The sequence below is a fragment of the Canis lupus genome, chromosome 13, assembly GCF_011100685.1.
Source record: "Canis lupus familiaris isolate Mischka breed German Shepherd chromosome 13, alternate assembly UU_Cfam_GSD_1.0, whole genome shotgun sequence".
Taxonomy (NCBI): Eukaryota; Metazoa; Chordata; class Mammalia; order Carnivora; family Canidae; genus Canis; species Canis lupus.
This window is the reverse complement of record NC_049234.1, coordinates 60813635-60833682: the sequence shown is the minus strand read 5'-3', so window position 1 is coordinate 60833682 and position 20048 is coordinate 60813635. Positions and strand designations below refer to the sequence as shown.

Below are 20048 nucleotides of genomic sequence, written 5' to 3'. Positions count from 1 at the left end.
CTGAATTAATATTTTTGAATTTTCTTAGAGTACTGAATTGATTATTTTACCTCTTTATGATTTGATTCAAGTCTGTAATTTGAACTTTTAAAAGATTAAAAATTTTTTTTAAAGGTTTTATTTATTTGACAGAAAGAGAGAAAAAGACAGAGAACAAGCAGGGGGAGCAGCCGAGGGAGAGAGAGAAGTAGGCTTCCCACTGAGTAGGGAGCTCAATAAGGGGCTCAATCCCAGGACCCTGGGATCATGGCCTGTGCTGAAGGCAGATACTTAACTGACTTAGCCACCCAGGTGCCCCTATAATTTAAACTTATAAATTCTGCATTATGTTTGCTTAATTTTTGACCTGATTTACTAGTTCTGTATGTTTTGGTAATTCTCTGGGTTTGAAAACCCTTGGTTCACATCTTTGCTTGTCAGAAATCCTACACATCCTTTGATACTATAGGTACTACCTGCTGCTTCTTGCTGAAAGTGATTTCTGGTTCTGAGGGTGGCATCTCTTCTATTTTGCATTGACATGCAATTATGTATTTGTATATATCATTTTTTACCACACTAAAGTGTAGTCCCTTGCTACCAGAAATTATACACTATTTATTGTTTCTTTGCTAATGAAGGTGTCTTTTATAAAAAAGGCCACAAAAATATTCATTCATTGAAAAAGTTTTTGACAGTTTGCGATCATAGTCATCTTAAGACTTCTCTTCTTCAGCCTAAATATCATTTGTTTCCTTCCATTCCATTGCCGTATGAAAAAATTTTCAAATCATTCACCTGGTTGAATTTTTTCTGTTGAACAATTACAGTTTTTTCAGTGTCCTCCATTAATATGTTCCTGGATTTTATTAAATTTATTTTTATATTGAAACTAGTGTTTACTGAGTATTTATTATAAACCAGGATCATTTCTTTGCACTTTCTATTATCAAATCATCTTTTAATATCACAGCCCGGTGAGGTGGGTGTGTTCTAATTAGTGTAGGCCTCAGCTGCCCTGTTGGTGCACTCAGTTCACTTCACTTGTTTGAATAACTGCCTACACTACTGACTAATATTGACTAGTGACTAAAGTGATTTGTAGTCAACTTTAAGTTCCTATGTATTTTTAAAAAATTGATGTTAGTTTATTATGTTTCTTATATTCTTTTCAAGTTGGTTTTGAAAAATTGAAATAAAGAACAATTTATTACTGGGTGATACAATATTATATATGTTAATGTGTGAAAACACAGACTTTGGAATCACATGGACCTGTTTCAGTATTCTGGTTTTGACACTGACCAGCTCTGCAACCTTGGGAAACGTTTTTTTTTTTTTAAACAGTCTGTGGTTTGGTTTATAATATATACATTGTGAAATTATAGTAATTTATCTATTTTTAAGGTTCTTGTAAAAAGTGAAATAAACATTTAAATAGTTAATATCTATTAGGCATGCAATAAGAGTCCATAAAAGCTGGCTGCTATTATTAATTTCTTTTTGGTAAATTTCATACTGCCAACTCTGAACCAGTTTTTCAAGCCTCTGCAGATGTGGCAACACATGGTCTGAGGAGAGGTGGTAAGTAGTGAGTAAGTGTAAAAATGTGAAATGCTAGGGAAATTACTGGGGTTGGTGCCTATTCCAAGTGTCCCTAGAATTTTCTTTGAATATTACTATCTTGACATAGACACATTGCAACGTAATCATTATTACTGTTCCTTTCTTTATCACTAGAGGTTGGGTACCTTTGGGTTCTGGTGGCTATTTTATTTATAGTGTATGTATTGTAGGAGACACTGTATTAGGGTGGCAAGAAAGGGAAATTACAGAAATAAAGGACAACTATTGTGAACTAAATACTGAGTGGTAAGATGAGTAGACAAAAGAGCTAATTATTTTTGACAGACAAAATAAGTAAATATTTTACAGAAAATAAAACACTTGATATTTTGAAAGAATTGTGGGAACAAATACATTTTTTGAATGATTATTCCGCCCTGACATAAAACATATTATGAAGTGACAATTGTGTCAAAATGGACTTAGTTTAAGAAAAGATAGCAAGAAAAACCAGCTTATTGGAAATTAAGTACGAGTAAAGAAGGATATTGATACTAAGAATTTGGAAAACAAGTTGTCACTCCCTTGGTTTTGTAGCTTCAATTCACATTCTGCATGATGTAAGAAACTTTAAGATAAGAACTTAGAGTGATTTCAGACCTAGCTGTTTGTCCAGGCACCTAACAGAAGCAAATGTAGATTTTCTTTCTGGAGGAACTCACCTTTATTCCAGGTCTCAAAGAATGAGAAGCCTATATTCAAATATAATTGACTTCACATGGAAATAAAGCACATCAATAATAATCAGCAGAAACAATAAACAGCTGAATTATACCTTCAAAGGACCCCAAATAATGGAATTATCAGACAAAAATTTAAAGATATATTTTGAAAACATGTACAGGAACAAAATACCATGAAAATAAGGTAAATTTTAAAAGAAGAAAAGTGAAAGGAAAGGAAAAAAGAAACCCAGTGATTGAACCAAGAACTCATTTAAATATATCCATACTTAACTACAGATTAGGTGCAACTCATGAGAAAAATGGGAATATGAAGAAGTTATCCAGAAAGCAACACAGAGAGCAAATAAATGGACAACATAAAAAGTGTTAAAATGGAAGATGGAGTGACAAGGACTAGGCTAACATAACTTTCTTGGAATGGGATAGAGGTATTATTTCAGAGATAACATCTGGGAATTTTCTAGAACTACTAAAAGATACCAACCCATAGATTTAAGAAGCCTGATACCAAATAAATAAATACACAAAATGAAATCTTTCTATATACATTATAGTGGAACTGTAGAATATCAAAAACTAAAGAGAAAATCATAAAAATAACCAGAAAATGATAAAAGATAGAGTCCCTTAAGAATGAAGCTGAATTATCCATTTGTTTCCATTAACAAGAGACATTAATGCTTTGCTAAAGTAAAAGTCTCATCCTAAAATTCTATGCCTTATGATTATATTGGGCAAAGAAAGTGGTGGACACCTGGTAAATCTAGTTAAATGTTGCCTGTGTGCATGGTATAGTGACTTTGGATCTCTTCTCTTTTCCTTCTATGCACATTCCCTGGGTGGGCATTCCATTCTGCCAGATAATGACAAATCCCTAGTGTCCTCTACTTTTCTGTAAAGTTAATTCTTGCCCTGTTTTCTTTCCTAAGAAACTACCAAACCTCTTCTATTCTTATTCTCACCTGGTAGATAACCTTGCTCCTTCTTTCCTAAGAAAACTGAACAGAGGAGAACTTCTTCAAACTTCCACAACATCTACCCTCCTACTGACATTTTCACCCATCTACTGTCATCTTCCCACTTGTCACCAAAGATGTAAATCTGCTCTATGTAAACCTGCTCTAATTCACTTGTGCTCTAAAACCTACTCCCTATTTCCTACTCAAGGATGTTACTCTTGCAGTTATCCTCCATCAATATTTTGCTCCTCCAAAAATATTTCTATCAGTATAAAAACATATTTCTTTTTTGGAAAATAATATTGTGTTTTTAAATTTTAATTATTTTTTAATAGATTTCTTTATTGAAGAGGGAGAGAGAGGTTGAGAGAGAGAGAGAAAGGGAATATGAGCAGGGTGAGGGGAGACAGGAGGGAGAGGGAGAAGCAGACTTCCCTGAGCAGGGAGCCGGATGCAGAGCTCTATCCCAGAACCTCGGGATCATGACCTGAGCCAAAGACAGATGCTTAACCTACTGAGCCGACCAGACTGTGTGTGTGTTTTTTTTTTTTTTTTAGTTTAATTCCTATAATATAGTTAAAAAACTGTATTAGTTTCAGGTATATAATATAGTGCTTCAACAGTTCCATATATCACCCAGCGCTCATCATGGCAAGTGTACTCTTTAATCCCCATCACCTATTTCACCCATTCCCTTACTTACTCCCCTTTGGTAATCATCAATTTGTTTTCTATAGTAAAAACATATTTTTTGACTTACTTTCCCCACCAGCTATAACACATTCCTTTGCGAAAAACACCTGGAAAGAGTTAACTATTCTTACTCCAAATGTACTTCTCTTCTCTCTTAAACTCCCTTCAGTCTTTTCTTCAGTCTTTTATCCTTACTCTTTCACAGAAGTCTTTGTTCGCAAGATAACCAATAATCTCTATGTAGCTAAATCCAGTGGTCAATTCATAGTCTTCATTTTACTTGATCTGTTATCAGCATTTGACACAGCTAATCACTCCTTTCTGGAATAGTTTTTTTTTTTTTTTTTTTTTTTTAAGTTGGCTTCATAAATACTAGCACTCAAATTTCCTCAGGCATGGTTCTTTCTCTCTGATGTCTTAGTTTTGTAAGGCCTACGGTTCATTCTTGGGCGCTCTTGTCTTCTCTATCTGTACTCCCTTGGTTATCTCATTTAATCTCATACCATACAAATTTATAACATCCTCTTGATCTTTCCCTTGAACTCAGAATCTTCCATCCAACTGCTTCCTTGAAATCTCTACTTGAATTGTTTAGATCTTATTTATTTTTTAAAAAGATTTATTTGAGAGACAGAGTGTGGGTGAGCATGGGAAGGGACAAAGGGAGAGAGAAATGCATCAGACTCCTTGCTGAGTTTGAAGCCTGACATGGTGCTCGATCCCACAATCCTAAGATCATGACCTGAGCAGAAACCAAGAGTTAGACACTCAACTGCCTGTGCCACCGAGGGGCTCCTCTAATTGAATTATTTAATAACAATTTCATAATTATTACATCAAAACTGAAATTCTGACCTCCAGGACTTCTGCAAGTTTCTGGGAAAAGCTTCCCCTTTCTAAGTTGATGGCAGCTTCTACCTTCTAGTTGTTTAGGATAAGACTTTGGAGTCAAATTTGACTTTTCTCTCATGCCTCCCACCTTGTCCATCTTGTTGGCTGTACTTCAAAATATAACCAGAATATGATGACTTCTGATCCTCTCTACTACTACCACTGTGCCCTAAGCCATCAGTATTTTTTACTGCAGTAACTGCCTAGTTTAGTCCTCTCACTTCTAATCATATATTCCTGCAGTTAATTCTCAACATAGTAACTAATCTGCTGAAAACATAGATCAATACAAAATGTAGGTTATTCTCAACACAGCATCTGGTATGTTGCACCAGACACAAAGATAAACTCAAAATGGATGAAGGATCTAAATGTGAGACAAGATTCCACCAAAATCCTAGAGGCGAACACAGGCAACACCCTTTTTGAACTCGGCCACAGCAACTTCTTGCAAGATACATCCACGAAGGCAAAAGAAAAAAAAGCAAAAATGAACTATTGGGACTTCATCAAGATAAGAAGCTTTTGCACAGCAAAGGACAGTCAAAAAAACTCAGAGAACCTACAGAATGGGAGAAGATATTTGCAAATGACCTATCAGATAAAGGGCTAGTTTCCAAGATCTATAAAGAACTTATTAAACTCAACACCAAAGAAACAATCCAATCATGAATTGGGCAAAAGACATAAACAGAAATCTCACAGAGGAAGACATAGACATGGCCAACATGCACATGAGAAAATGCTCTGCATCACTTGCCATCAGGGAAATACAAATCAAAACCACAATGAGATCCCACCTCACACCAGTGAGAATGGGGAAAATTAACAAGGCAGGAAACAACAAATGTTGGAGAGGATGCGGAGAAAGGGGAACCCTCTTGCACTGTTGGTGGGAATGTGAACTGGTGCAGCCACTCTGGAAAACTCAAAGAGTTAAAAATAGACCTGCCCTACGACCCAGCAATTGCACTGCTGGGGATTTATCTCAAAGATACAGATGCAATGAAACGCCGGGACACCTGCACCCCGATGTTTGTAGCAACAATGTCCACAATAGCTAAACTGTGGAAGGAGCCTCGGTGTCCATGGAAAGATGAATGGATAAAGAAGATGTGGTCTATGCATACAATGGAATATTCCTCAGCCATTAGAAACGACAAATACCCACCATTTGCTTTGACGTGGTTGGAACTGGAGGGTATTATGCTGAGTGAAATAAGTCAATCGGAGAAGGACAAAAATTATATGGTCTCATTCATTTGGGGAATATAAAAAATAGTGAAAGGGAATAAAGGGGAAAGGAGAAAAAATGAGTGGGAAATATCAGAAAGGGAGACAGAACATGAAAGACTCCTAACTCTGGGAAACGAACTAGGGGTGGTGGAAGGGGAGGTGGGCGGGGGTTGGCGGGCACTGAGGGGGGCACTTGACGGGGTGAGCACTGGGTGTTATTCTGTATGTTGACAAATTGAACACCAATAAAAGATAAATTTATTAAAAAAAACCCCCATAAACCAGGGCAGCCCCGATGGCTCAGCAGTTTAGCACTGCCTTCAGCCCAGGGCGTGATCCTGGAGACCCGGGATCGAGTCCCACGTTGGGGTCCCTGCATGGAGCCTACTTCTCCCTCCGCCTGTGTCTCTGCCTCTCTCTTTCTATGTCTCTCTTGAATAAATAAATAAAATCTTTAAAAAAACCCATAAACCAGATCATGTCATACCTTCACTTAACACCCTCCAGTGTCTGTTCATTTCACTGAGTAAAAAACTTTTTTCTATGACCTCTAAGGCATTATATGATCTAGCTTCTGTTACCTTTATGATATAATCTCAAACTAATTTTTCTCTCAACTTCAGTCATGTGGGCCTCCTTATTGTTCCTTGAAAATATCAGGCACGCTTTCACTTGTTCCCTCAGCTATTTCCTTTAAAGTCATGTTTTCAGTCATCTTTTCAGAGGTGCTCCCTGGCTATCCAATAAAAAAATTTAGCCTGATTCCCCTGTATATCACCTTTCCTTGCTTAATTTTTTTCCTTAACATTTATTACCACTGCTTATTTATTTATTGTTTATTTTGCTTATTACTGTATTCCAGTGTCTAGAATAGTATGTAGTACTTGGTAGATGCTCAATAATTATTTGTTGTTGAATTAATGGTTTTTACAGTTGTTTATTTCACCCTCCAAATGGAAAAATATAGTTGCTTAGTAATATAAAAAATTCAGATTACAGGGGTGCCTGGGTGGCTCAGTGGTTGAGCGTCTGCCTTTGGCTCAGGGCATGATCCCCATCTGGGGATCAACTACCACATGGGGCTCCCTGTGTGGAGCCTGCTTCTCCCTCTGTTTATGTCTCTGCTTCTCTCTGTGTCTCTCAGGAATAAATAAATAAAATCTTAAAAAAAATTCAGATTACATATTCATGGCTTTAAGGTGCATATTAATGTCTTTAAACCATATATGAAAGCAGAATAGACTTGGTGGTACTTACTGAGAAGCAGGTTGTGAGTGCCAAGAGGCCCAGTGTCAAGTAGAGCCCTTTCATCCTTCCCATCTGCTCCCTGAAAGAACAAGAATTGGCTCATTCTTAGTTGTCTAGACAGCAACTATATAATGGATTTATTTAATTTTGTATTATTTAAGTTATGATTGCCTCTACTACTGTAGTATAAGAGTTAGTATGATTAAAGCAGATATTTCATTGTACTGGGAATTCACTTTATGAAGTCATGGGATGTGAGAGTTAAAGGATTTGAGAGCTGATGATGATTTCTGACCCATTAGTGCAGTATGTCTTGAGAACATAGTCTCCAGTCTCAAAAACAGGTCCACCATTTACTGAGTAACTACCATTTACTGAACTGTTTTGAGAAATGGGCTCATGTTTTATTCGCATTGGTTACTTAATTCTAGAAACAACTTTAGGAAGTAGGTAAAATTATCTTCATTTATAAATAGAAATACTAAGAAAAAGTTTAAGCAACTTGTTTGCCGGTAAGTGACAAAGCTAGGATTTGAAAACATGATTTTCTAACTGCAAAACATCTATTATATTATTGTAGACGATCTAAAAATAATGTATTTTTTTCCCAAAAACTTCTCAAGAAAGAAAACTTTTTTTGTGGCAGGGAGCATCTCTTCCCTAATATAGTCTTATTTTTTGTTAGTTCTATGTGCTGCTCTCTGGGAAATTAATTAAACCATGGAACAAGAATAATGGAGTAAGCGAATTACATAGTTGATATTTAAAAAATTTTACTCTTTCCGTACTATGATAGATGCTGTAGTTAAATTTCTGAGTAGAAATAATATGAACAATATTCTGCTATTATGTTAAGACAAACATTCAATTAATTTAAACCTATGATTAAATGAGTCAAGTTACTTGACATCAAAAGTTTGGAAGAAGAGTCTAGAAATACCCGTTAGATAGGACTTGCTCTTCTAAATAGGGCTTAATGAATTCTTTATCATATCCTACCACATATACCAGATATTCCAAATATGTAAAAACAGCATCATTGGCTACAATTTCATTAAAGGCATATCAGAAATTCATTCCGGGGTGCCTGGGTGACTCAGTTGGTTAAGTGTCTGCCTTTGGCTTAAATTGTGATCCCAGGGTCTTGGGATGGAGCCCTGCATTGGGCTCCCTGCTCAGTGGGGAGCCTGCTTCTCCCTCTGCCCCGATCCCTGCTCATTCTTGCATGCTCTCTCCTCTCCTTTCTCTGAAATAAACAATTAAAATCTTTAAAGAAAAGAGAAATTCATCCTATGCCTGGAAATTTTTTTTATTGACTTGAAAAATCCTAAATTAGAAGAACTGACTCTGAGTCTTTTCAAAAGCCTCTATTGACAATTACTAGTACTTACTCTTGCAGTATCTTTTGTTCCCGATGTGGTCAAATTACTCCTGTCAGTGACTGTGTTTGAACATCTTCATGATCTAGGAATAAGTGAAGACTAAGGAATCGAGTAAGAAGAACCAGTGAGGCAATTGTGGTTTTTATAATCTGTTGTTTTCCCTATTCCATTCTTCTTAGGGATAGGAAATATTTTGATGGAAGAGAAGGTCATGACTGGATTGAAGGGTTCTGCTTGAACAAAAGAATAGGTGGTTGTCATTTACTGTGTTTGACAGTTGTCCTTTGGCTTCCTTCCTGATGAACAGTTATGTTGTGGTTCATGGTGCCAGGTTTTCCAAGTGCCAACTTAGATTTTCAGGAGGTTTTGGTAATCTATGTGCCTGAAGGGTTGCAAAACACCAAGTTTCTATAATTCCGAAGAAAGCCTATGGTCTTTTTTTTAAGATTTTATTTATTTATTCATGAGAATACACAGAGAAGAGAGAGAGAGGCAGAGACACAGGCAGGGGGAGAAGCAGGCTCCCTGCAAGGAGCTCGATGTGGGACTCGATCCCGGGTCTCCAGGATCACAACCTGGGCTGAAGGCGGTGCTAAACGGCTGAGCCACCCAGGCTCCCGCCTATGGTCTTAAAAAAAAAAAAAAAAAAAAAAAAAAAAAAAAGCCTGTTATAATCATGCTCATTTTATCCAAGATAAAATGTATAAATTGGAAAAGAACATAAAAAGGATTGAAGGCATGACAGTGGTATTATAAAATATTAATGATAGCTTATTTTATTTATTCTGTAAATCCCAGTACATTGTTTTATTTTGCATATACTCAGTATATCTTTTATTATAGTAATGTACACATCTGTCTGACTTGGGGATGTGCTTGAGGACTTGTTCTCCTTTGTATTGGCCACAGCTTCTAGCATAGAATATTGTGCAAATCAGGCACTTAAGATCTGCTTGCTGAGCCTGATTTTATTATATCTTACAGAGAATATAATTTATTTTAGAAATGTAAAATATAACTTCAGGCAGTATTGATTGGGTCACATTCTGCACCCCCTCCCTATATTTCAAAGATAAGTAGAGGAATACTTGGAATATTAGATGTACAATTAAAATAAAAGTTATTCATAGCTTTTATACCTATCATTCACTTCACTTTTGGAGGTCTGTCATTTTTCTTTTTCTCCTGCATCTGACATAATATATGACTACTTATCCATCAAAATGAGACTTCTCAAGTTGTATTTATGAAGCCATCCTTAATGAAATTCCTTCATGAAGCCATTTTTGATGAGATTACCAGCATTGTAGACCTTTTCTTCTTCTTTCATCTCTTTGAACTTTGATTATTGTTTAGTACCCCATAATTTAGTTTTAGATATTTGATGATGCCTTCAACTTATCTTCTGTTCAGCTGGAGACATTGGTGTTGTAATCAGAGTTCCTAATAGAATTGCTTAATTGCTCCAGGATATTATTTAACACAAGAAAATCTGGCTTTATTATATCTTCAAAATGTTTTGGGGGTGACAAAACTTACTCATGCAACAAGCATTTTCTGACATTTTCATAGGTTATTGACCTTGGGTATATGTCATATTTTCTCTAAGCATGCTATCTGATGGGATTTCTTTGACTTTGTTCTCTCTCTTGTGATTTAAAGTTTCATTTAAAGAGATCTTTCATACAATCTCTTTTACACATTGTTATGTAATCTTTTAAGTACTCTCCCAGGATCCCCTTTTAAAATTAAGCTTAATCTATCTTCTCATAATATTCTCTCTTTTATTTAAAAATATTCTTACCCACTGATGACACTCATCAGTTTGCTTTTAGTAATTTACATTTGTCTGCTACTTAGTTTTGTGGCAGACTTGGTATCTTTTTCATCTTTGTATCTTCTGTAGTACTATAGCACTTTGCATAGAACTTTATTGTACAGTGTAGATGTTCTACATGTTAGATGGAGTGATGCTAAATAGAATCCAATATATATAATAGCTCACACTTAACAGAAAATTATTTATTTACTTTAAGATTGCTGTTCTAGGTCAGTGGGCAGCTTTATTTCATGTGGTGATTCAGGAACTCTGGCTTATTTCATTTTGTAGTCCCACCATCTGCTAGCCTCCCATCAACACCTTTATCCAGCTGATGAAAGAGAAATGGAGGAGGAAAGAGTAGACAGACCTTTAAGAGCCTTGGCCTGGAAGTGACTACCTTACTTGTACTCATATTCCATGTGGTGGCACTCAGTCATATGACCAATTAATAACAGGGGATAATGAGATATGTCTAGCTGTGCCCAGGGATAAGAGGAAGTAGTTATTTATTTATTTATTTATTGATGAAGAGCTAGCAATGTCTTCTACATTTGCTGAATTAAAATTTTATTTTATCAGACCAAAACCTAGTAGATTAAAGTAATGGAAAAATATTAATTGTATTTATGAAATGTATACTTTGTTTCTGTTCTAAGAATTGGATTGTATCAGTCAATATGAGAAAGAAATCCCACATACAAATGGCCAACAGATACATGAAAAAATGCTCAACAGGGAACTACAAATCAAACTACCATAAGATCCCACCTCACCCGAGTCAGATGGCTAAAATTAAGTCCCAAAACAACAAATGTTGGTGAGGAGAAAAGGGAGCCCTCTTACACTGTTGGTGAATGCAAGTTGGTACAGCTACTCTGGAAAACAAAATTTGAGGGAGCACCTGCACCCCAATGTTTATAGCAGCAATGTCCACCATAGCTAAACTATGGCAAGAGCAGAAATGTCCATTGATGGATGAATGGATAAAGAGAATGTGAGATATATATATATATATATGCGCAGTGGAATATTACTCAGCCATCAGAAAGGATGAATACTTACCATTTACATTGATGTGGATGGAACTGGAGAGTAAGTATTATGCTGAGTGAAGAAATCAATCAGAGAAAGACAGTTGTTATATGGTTTCACTTATATGTGGAATATAAGAAGCAGCGCAGAGGATCATAGGGGAAGGGAGGGAAAACAGAATTGAAAGAAATCAGAGAGGGAGACAAATAATGAGAGACTCTTTATTTTTGTTTTTAAAGATTTTATTTATTTATTCATGAGGCAGAAGGAGAAGCAGGCTCCATGCAGGGAGCTGGATGTGGGACTCGATCCTGGGTCTGCAGGATCACACCCTGGGCTGAAGGCGGTGCTAAACCACTGAGCCATCAGGGTTGCCCAAGACTCTTTAACGTAGGAAACAAACTGAGGGTTGCTGGAGGGGTGGTGAGTGGGGGGGATGGGGTAACAGATGATGGGCATTAAGGAGGGCACATGATGTAATGAGCACTGGGTGTTTATATGCAGCTGTTAAATTATTGAACTCTGCATCTGGAGCTAATGGTGTAGTATATGTTGGCTAATTGAATTTAAATAAAAAAAGAAGGAAAAAAGAAAACCCCTGCTTCACAGAGATTTCCTTCTAGGTTGTGTGTGTGTGATATTAAATTTATGTAATAAAGGGAATACCTTGTGTGGAAAAAACATAGTTGGGTAATATTATCAAAGAAGTTGTGGTATACGTGTATACAATGGTATATATACCATATACCACTTCTGATAGTCAGAAGTGCTAGTGGAGGGGACACTGTAATTTTAAACATATGATCATCATCTATACTCTATGCAGAGTGCTGACAATGCTGTCTTCATCTTGTTCATGTCTGTACAGTGACCTCCCTCAGGGCTACATGTTCCAGGCCCCTTGATGGTTAGTGCATGCCCTGGCTGGAATTCAGGAAAATGTGTTCTGAGCTTTCCTCTGGTGCACAGATAAGCATCACTTTAGATAACTACTTATTAACCTCACCACAATGCTCTTCACTCTATAAGGTAGGCTCTGGACTTTGCAGAGAATAGCTGTGTAGCACTTGTAATGTCCACCTGACTCCCTGTCAGTAAGTTATCCTAAATAAAACTGTGTGAATGGTCTGGAGTGCTTGCTTTGTTTTTCTGTCTCAAAATGCCTTCTCAATCTGAAGGACACTTTACTGTCCCTCCTCCACCTTCTAATAGCCCTGTTGAGAAAAATGCCAGTTAATTAAAATGTGAAGGTGAGGGGATGAATTCTGTGGTTTCTGGAAGAATATTTCTGGCAGAGAAAACTGCAAGTGTAGCAACCCTGAGACAGAAGTGTGCCTAGTTTGGTTGGGACCAGCAAAGGGGCCAGTAAGGCTTAGGGGACCAATGAATAGGGAAGAAGCAGAAAGAGATGATGATATAGAGCAAACAGGGCTCAGATCCCATAGAGCCTAACATTTTACTGGATGAGGCAGGAGTCACTGAAAAATTTGAGTGGAGCATTGATATGATTTGACTCCCGCTTTAAAAGGATAACTGTGGTTATGATACTGCGAGGACCACAGGAAAGAGGCAAAAATGGAAGCAGGGAGACCAGTAATATGCATTATCAGGGGCAGAGATGCTGAGGTGGACAAGGGTGGATGCAGTGTGGCAAGAGAGGTTAGATTCTAGACTTACTTGAGAACCAACAAAGTTTGCTGATAGATTGGATGAGGCCTTTGAGAGAAGAGTCATAATTTTTTATTTGATGTATCAGAAATTTTTTTTTTTACTTGAAGGAAACACTTTATTTTTTCCAGCTTTATTGAGATATAACCACCGTATAAGTTTAAGGTGCACCTTGTGTTGTTTTGATGTAATATGATTGCCACTGTCCTGTTAGCTAACATCTCTATCACTTTGTATAATTACTTTTTTGTGATGAGAACATTTAAGATCTTCTCTTTTAGCAATTTTCAGTCTATAATACAGTATTATTAACTATTATTACAAGGTGCATTAGGTCCTCAGAACCTGTTTATCTTTTATTTTATTTTATTTTTTTAAAATTTTTATTTATTTATGATAGTCACAGAGAGAGAGAGAGAGGCAGAGAGACAGGCAGAGGGAGAAGCGGGCTCCATGCACCGGGAGCCCGACATGGGACTCGATCTCGGGTCTCCAGGATCGCGCCCTGGGCCAAAGGCAGGCACCAAACCGCTGCACCACCCAGGGATCCCCCTGTTTATCTTTTAATTGGGAGTTTGTACTCTGACCAACATCTGCATTTCCCCAGTCCCTCGTAATCACTGTTTTATTGTTTCTGAGTTCAGCTTTTATATATTCCACGATATATATAAAATTTGTCTTTCTTTCTCTGTTCTCAAATTTCTTTTAGTCACTCTTATAGTCTAAACATAGAATTTCTTGTTCTTTTATATTCAACCTTTTGGTGTCACTTTGTTTAGGATTGTGAATCTTGGAGAGAACGCATAAATGGATAATTTTTTAATTTATCCTTTTGAAAACTATGAAAATCCCAAGTTAAATATGGAAGTTGAACACATTTATATTAGTTGTGACTAGTTAAACTTAACCTTTTTTATGTTTTATACTTACCTTAATTAAAAAAACTCATTAATATGGTTGTATTGGTTATAATCTCTTGGTTTATTCTTTTTCCTTCAAGAACTTTTAAAATTACAGATTAATTTTATAGTTTTAACTAATTAACCTTACATTTTTAATAAACATGTTTAAACTTAGATTTTCTGTGAAATCCTGAAGTTTACCACTGGCTGTATTTTCCATATGAATGGATAAGATTTCCTTTTTGGCTCCTCACTGGATCTTTCCTTCAATGCCAAATTCTATTTTGATGGAAATTGAAGTTTTATTTCTAGTTTTGTTATGAATTACTGTTATACATCAGTAATCAGTTAGAATACACTTAACCAACTGAGCCACCCAGTGCCTCCTAATATCTATTTTAGTTGTCATAGGAGATCCTGTTTGTCCCAGAGTAATTATAGCTATAAAAGAATAGTATAAAAAGTAATTCTTATGAGACATGGTTATTAGAATTGTAGAAGAAATATGTAATAGTAAAGTATATGAAATACAAAAGAATATTTGAACCCTTTTAATGTTAGGAAGTACGATTATGACGATGTTTACATATTTATAGTGGAAGTAATACTACATTTTTGGTAAACTGGCTATAGTTAAAATTTTTGTTTTATAAATTTGATATTTTGTGTTTTATAAAAATGTTATATTAATGGAAAATGGATATATAGCTAAGTCACATAAGATTTAACAAATATCTATCATCATATTTAAGTGTAATTATATACTTAGTTAAGAATGAAATGTAAATGGTTTGTGTGAATTTTCTAAAGGTTGGCTGGTCTAAATAATCTCTTTAGATTATTTTTAAAAATCAGAATGATTAAAATATTTCCCATTGAATTAAGAACCTTAGAAGTATACATTGCTATCATTGGAAAGGATTTGGGAGGTAAGATCTCACCTTCTACCCGGGATAATAGCATCTGCAGCTGCTCTAGTTGTTTTACAGAAAAGTCACCACTTATCTTACTCCCCAGTGAGTCTGTTCTGTCTGCAAATAACTTCACTGAATCATGATGAGTCATAAATCAGGCTGATGTTAGGATCTTCACACTACAAAGAGGAAAAGCTTTAATTGCCTTACCCGAAACCATACGCCTGTAAAGTGAATGAATAAGTATTTGAATCCATGACTATTCAACTCTGAATTTCATGGTTTAATTCAAATATAATGGTAGATCAGGAAAATAAGTTTTTGTTCAGGAGTTTACACAATCCAAAGAAGAAAGTCTTTTATAAGAATATATTTTTCATATATTCTTGGTTTTATTGTTTGTAAGACCTTATGTGGGACAAGACTATTTTTTCCTATGAGATCAAGGATTTTTTTGTTCTTTTTTCTCCTCTTTTGAAATTATTCTTAGCCAAATACAGATAACCTAGATGTAACCATTATTTTCTGAAAGATAACAGCCAACTCCACATACAATGAATTATACTAGAACTAATGTTTACTTAGATAATAAATGTTACAAATGCTACAACTATTTGCCTGGAGAAGGTTATGGAGGGAAATCAGGGGATGGTCAATAAGTTAGGTTTCATGTAGATTTCACTAATAGAAGTCTTATGAAACCTCATGAATTTTTTTGTTATACTCTTAAATAACTACTTTGAAGATTAGAAAAATAACATTAATGATCCTATCTTTATCTAAAAGAGCATTTAGAAATGATTTTCTAATCAGTAAATTTTCACATTAATTGCCAGAAATGCAGTGTTTAAGGATATAATCTTGAGTCTATATTTAAAAGTCTTCATTTGTGAATTCCCAAGTACCTACCCTTGAAGGAGTCTTTCCTGCAGATCTGTTAAAAGCACCTGGCAGTTGAATTTTTTCTTTTCTTTTCTTTTTTAAATTGAAGTATAGATGACACACAATGTTATATTAGTTGCAGATGTACAGCTTAGTGATTACATGGACAAATATACAGTGGAACAGAATAATGTTTTTTGTCCTGTAGGATGCCAAAGTGAAGACTCCTTTGGCTAAGGTTTTGGCTGCCCAGAATGAGAATGCTGAGAGCATAGTGGGAGAGGTCTGTGATTATGTTTTGATGGTTTGCTTTTCTTTTGAACCCCTGTATTTGGCTTAAGTTTTTAGCATCTAGGTTGTGTTTGGTCAAATCGGCCTATTTTCCTTGACTAGTTTGTTTTTTGACAGTTTTTGTGTGACTGTGTTTTTACTTTGTGATTTTTTTTATTTTTTTTTTAAGATTTTATTTATTTATTCATAGAGATGCAGAGAGTGAGAGAGAGAGAGAGAGAGAGAGAGAGAGGCAGAGACACAGGCAGAGGGAGAAGCAGGCTCCATGCAGGGAGCCCCGATGTGGGACTCGATCCAGGGTCTCCAGGATCATGCCCTGGGCTGCAGGTGGCGCTAAACCGCTGAGCCACCAGGGCTGCCCTGTGATTTTTTTTTAAGTGGGCTCCACACCCAGCTTGGAGCCCACTGCAGGGCCTGAACTCACTACTCTGAAGTCAATACCTGAGCCAAGATCAAGAGTTGGGTGCTCAACTAAACTGAGCCACCCAGGCACCCCTACTTTATGATTTTTTGAGTGAAATTTGGCCACGAGTTTTCTATTGACCTAATGCTTATAGCTTGATTTGAGTTGGTCCATTTCTTTTACTTGTTTAAGTTGATTGCGGTTTGGATTGTTTGCAGTTTTGTTGAACACAGAGTTATGAGTCAGATTTTGGGTGGCTAGTTTGTTTTAATTTAGCATTATTTAAAAGCTTCTTTGGTTAGCTTGCTGTGAGATTAGAGATGTTATTTTGTTGATTTTTTTTTCCTTTTGGCTGTGACTTCATGAAGTTTTGATCATCCTGATGCATTTGGCTGACCTAATATTGGCAGTTTAATTTGGTGTTGACCATTTCTTTTATTAGAGGAAGGAATTTGGGGTCCATTTAAGTTTTACAGAATGTTGTTCCTAGGGTAAGAGTTAGATTTTTTTCCTAAAATTTTAGCAGGTTTAATTGACTGAAATTTAGAAGTGCTAGACCTTGATTTATGTAGTAAATTCATGTGGTTTTAGGGTTTTTGAACACTTTGTGGATCAGGTAAATTTGATCAGATTTTTTTGGTTGTTTTTGAAGCAAAAGTTTTAAAATAGTTTTGGGGTACTCCAGAACTTTGTTTATTGAACGGAATAGAATTAAATAAATAGAATCTGATGAGTCTTACCTGAGGAAAAGGAAATGATGACATGGAGCTGTTAGTCCACAGAGGAAAGTGTCTTAACTGGGCTCTGTCCTCTTCTGTCTTCTGTGAACTGCTAGCCTGAAGAAAAGGACAGGGGAAATTCATTAGATATGTTTAATGCTGGTTTGTTTTTAAAGATATTTATAACATTCTTATTTACCATTTTACTATTTGCAAAATGTTAATGAGCATGTATGTATTCCGGACTTGTTGGAATTTATGTAGGGAGAAATAAAATAGACTAGAGGTTAAAAGCACAGTCTCTGGAAACAAACTACCTGTCTCTGAACTTCAACTGTGCTATTTACTACCTTTGTGGCTTTGGGCAAGTAACTTGATTTATCCTTTTGGCATCTCATTTCCTCAAATTACAGATATATATTTTTTTTTTTTAAAGAGAAAGTGTGATGTTTGATGTCTGGAAATCGGCTGTTTAAGGAAAATCCCTGGAGAGAAGGGAGTTCAGCTGATTTAGACATCCATATAGTATAATTATTTGAAAAAAGGATGTTTAGATGCTGGGGTCAGTGGAATGAAGGAATTAGATGCTGACCTTGCAGGATATGTCTCTAAGCATGCTACACATATGCCACATTTTTACAATAGAGAGCAATTAAGACTCATTCAAAATCAAGAACTTGATTCTCTTTTTCCCCTGTAATTAGCTAAATGCTTCTGTTTATAGTATAATTTGAAAGACAGAAATATCTGTCTACCTGTCCTTCTATCTAGTTCAGGCTTCCCAGATTCATGCCTTTAGGAAGTCACCATCTCCAGGATATTATCTCCTAGTATATCTCCCTTTGTCTGAATTTATACTGTTTATGTAGGGCTAAGCAATATTTACTTCTGTTTTTCTTTATTGCATTTTGTTTTTCCACTGGTATCATGTGTCTTAGACTTATTTCTCATTCTAGGAAAGAGTATCTGCATGAAATTGTTTTTTTTCTTCCAAAAAGAACTCTATACAATTTGACCAAACCTGGGTATCGAAACTTTCAAAGTTAGCGTTTTGAATTGGAGTTTTCTTTTGTACCTCATAGATGTATCTTGCAAGAAGTTGCTGTGGCCAAGTTCAAATAGGGTGTTGCCTGTGTTCTCCTCTAGGATTTTGATGGATTCTTGTCTCACATTTAGATCTTTCATCCATTTTGAGTTTGTATATGGTGTAAGACAGTGGTCTAGTTTCATCTTCTGCACGTGACTGTCCAATTTTCCCAGCACCATTTATTGAAGAGATTGTCCTATTTCCAGTGGATAGTCTTTCCTGCTTTGTGAAATATTAGTTGACCATAGAGCTGAGGGCCCATTGCTGGGTTCTCTATTCTGTTCCATTGATGTATGTGTCTGTTTTTGTGCCAGTACCTCTTAACTAAGACAAATGATCTATTTGTTAAAATTCATATAAATAAAAAAGATTTTTATGATCTAATTGCTTGGTGATGTAGGGAGGTGAGAACTTTTATGTTACCAATAGATTTTTCTGGGACTAAGAAAGATACCATAAAATTAATTCTGTCTTTAAGCTAATGTCCTTAGAAGTGTACATTAGAAGAAGTTAGAGAAACAATTTGTACTTAGCAGTAAAAGGCTCATTTGATATTTTAATCCCTTCTCTTTCAATTAACGTCACAGACAGCTAATACTACCTATGTCCATGAGGAGTGGGAACCTTTGAATTGCCATATTTCAAGGATGAATTGGGCAATTATTTTTTTTTACTTTCTAGAATGCTTTATTCTTTGGAACATGACAGATGTCTGAAATTATTATAGTGGTTTCTTTCTTGTTCCTGGATCAGCAGGCCTTTTGCATACTGACCTTCAAGGCTCATAAAGTATTGTTGCTTAGTTGAAGTTGTTTCCTGTTTTACCAGAAGCATCTCATTACAATGAGAGCTGGTCTTTGTTGTGTTCTATGGCAGCATCTTACTCATTTTCTAGCTGAGGGACAGAAAGCCTTTCAGGTTGTCCTGTACCTCTTGGCTTTTCAACATATTTACTCTTTTGGTATATAGAGTGTGTTTTTCTAGACTTTGGATCGATCACTCCATGTTTCGGAGAAGGACCTGACTGCTTCATCTTTCCTTTCAGGAATTGTTTATGTTGGTTGAATAATAGAGATTAGTTCCTTGTCCCTAGACAACTGAGAGTCCAAGACTAGGGCTTGGGACAGTAGAGAAGAGTACCTAACAGCAGTGATCTCAACTGGACCAGGTGATTACATCAGTATGTGTCCAAGGAAATATATTTCCTCTTCCGTAGAGCACTCAGAGACAAAGAGAGAGCCCAGATATATTCTTTCTCTCCATCGGTTTTAGTGTGTGATATCAAAAGTCAACAATAGTGTAAGAATTGAGATAGTGGTAGTCATTATCTGGTTATTAATTGAGAATATCAAGGCGACCAAATATAGTTGTGTAAGTTCACTGTTTGAAGATGCCCAGAAATAGAGGGGAAAGCTAAAATCTACCTTTACCTGCTTAACAAGCCATGAACCCTGGCATAAAGTTATGTTCAACTGGTAGAAGGGCCAGTAGTTTCGTATTTTCACAGAGTTGCTTTATGATTGGCAATTTTGAACAATATTGATGAGGTTTAAGTCTAAACTCTTAAATAAAGGTTAGCTGTCTATCTGGGATTTGCTTTATGTTTACTTCAAAGCAGTGTTTGGAAG

General features: G+C 36.0%; 1 protein-coding gene across 6 annotated transcripts in view; it reads right to left on the bottom strand.

Annotated features, from left to right (window-relative positions):
• The window catches only part of LOC111098430 (mucin-2-like), a 54474-nt gene that overhangs the window by 8093 nt on the left and 26333 nt on the right, over nt 1–20048 (bottom strand). For 2 of the 6 annotated variants that reach the window (XM_038556262.1, XM_038556259.1), the window contains 3 exons: nt 17355–17450; nt 8710–8782; nt 7328–7397 (listed from right to left, as the gene is read on the bottom strand). In XM_038556262.1, coding sequence (XP_038412190.1) covers nt 7328–7390 — 63 coding nt within the window. In that variant the 5' untranslated portion in view covers nt 7391–7397; nt 8710–8782; nt 17355–17450. Of the gene's footprint in view, nt 1–7327; nt 7398–8709; nt 8931–15065; nt 15218–17354; nt 17451–20048 lie in introns of those variants that run through there. The other 4 variants (XM_038556263.1, XM_038556261.1, XM_038556260.1 and 1 more) reach the window with 3 other exon arrangements.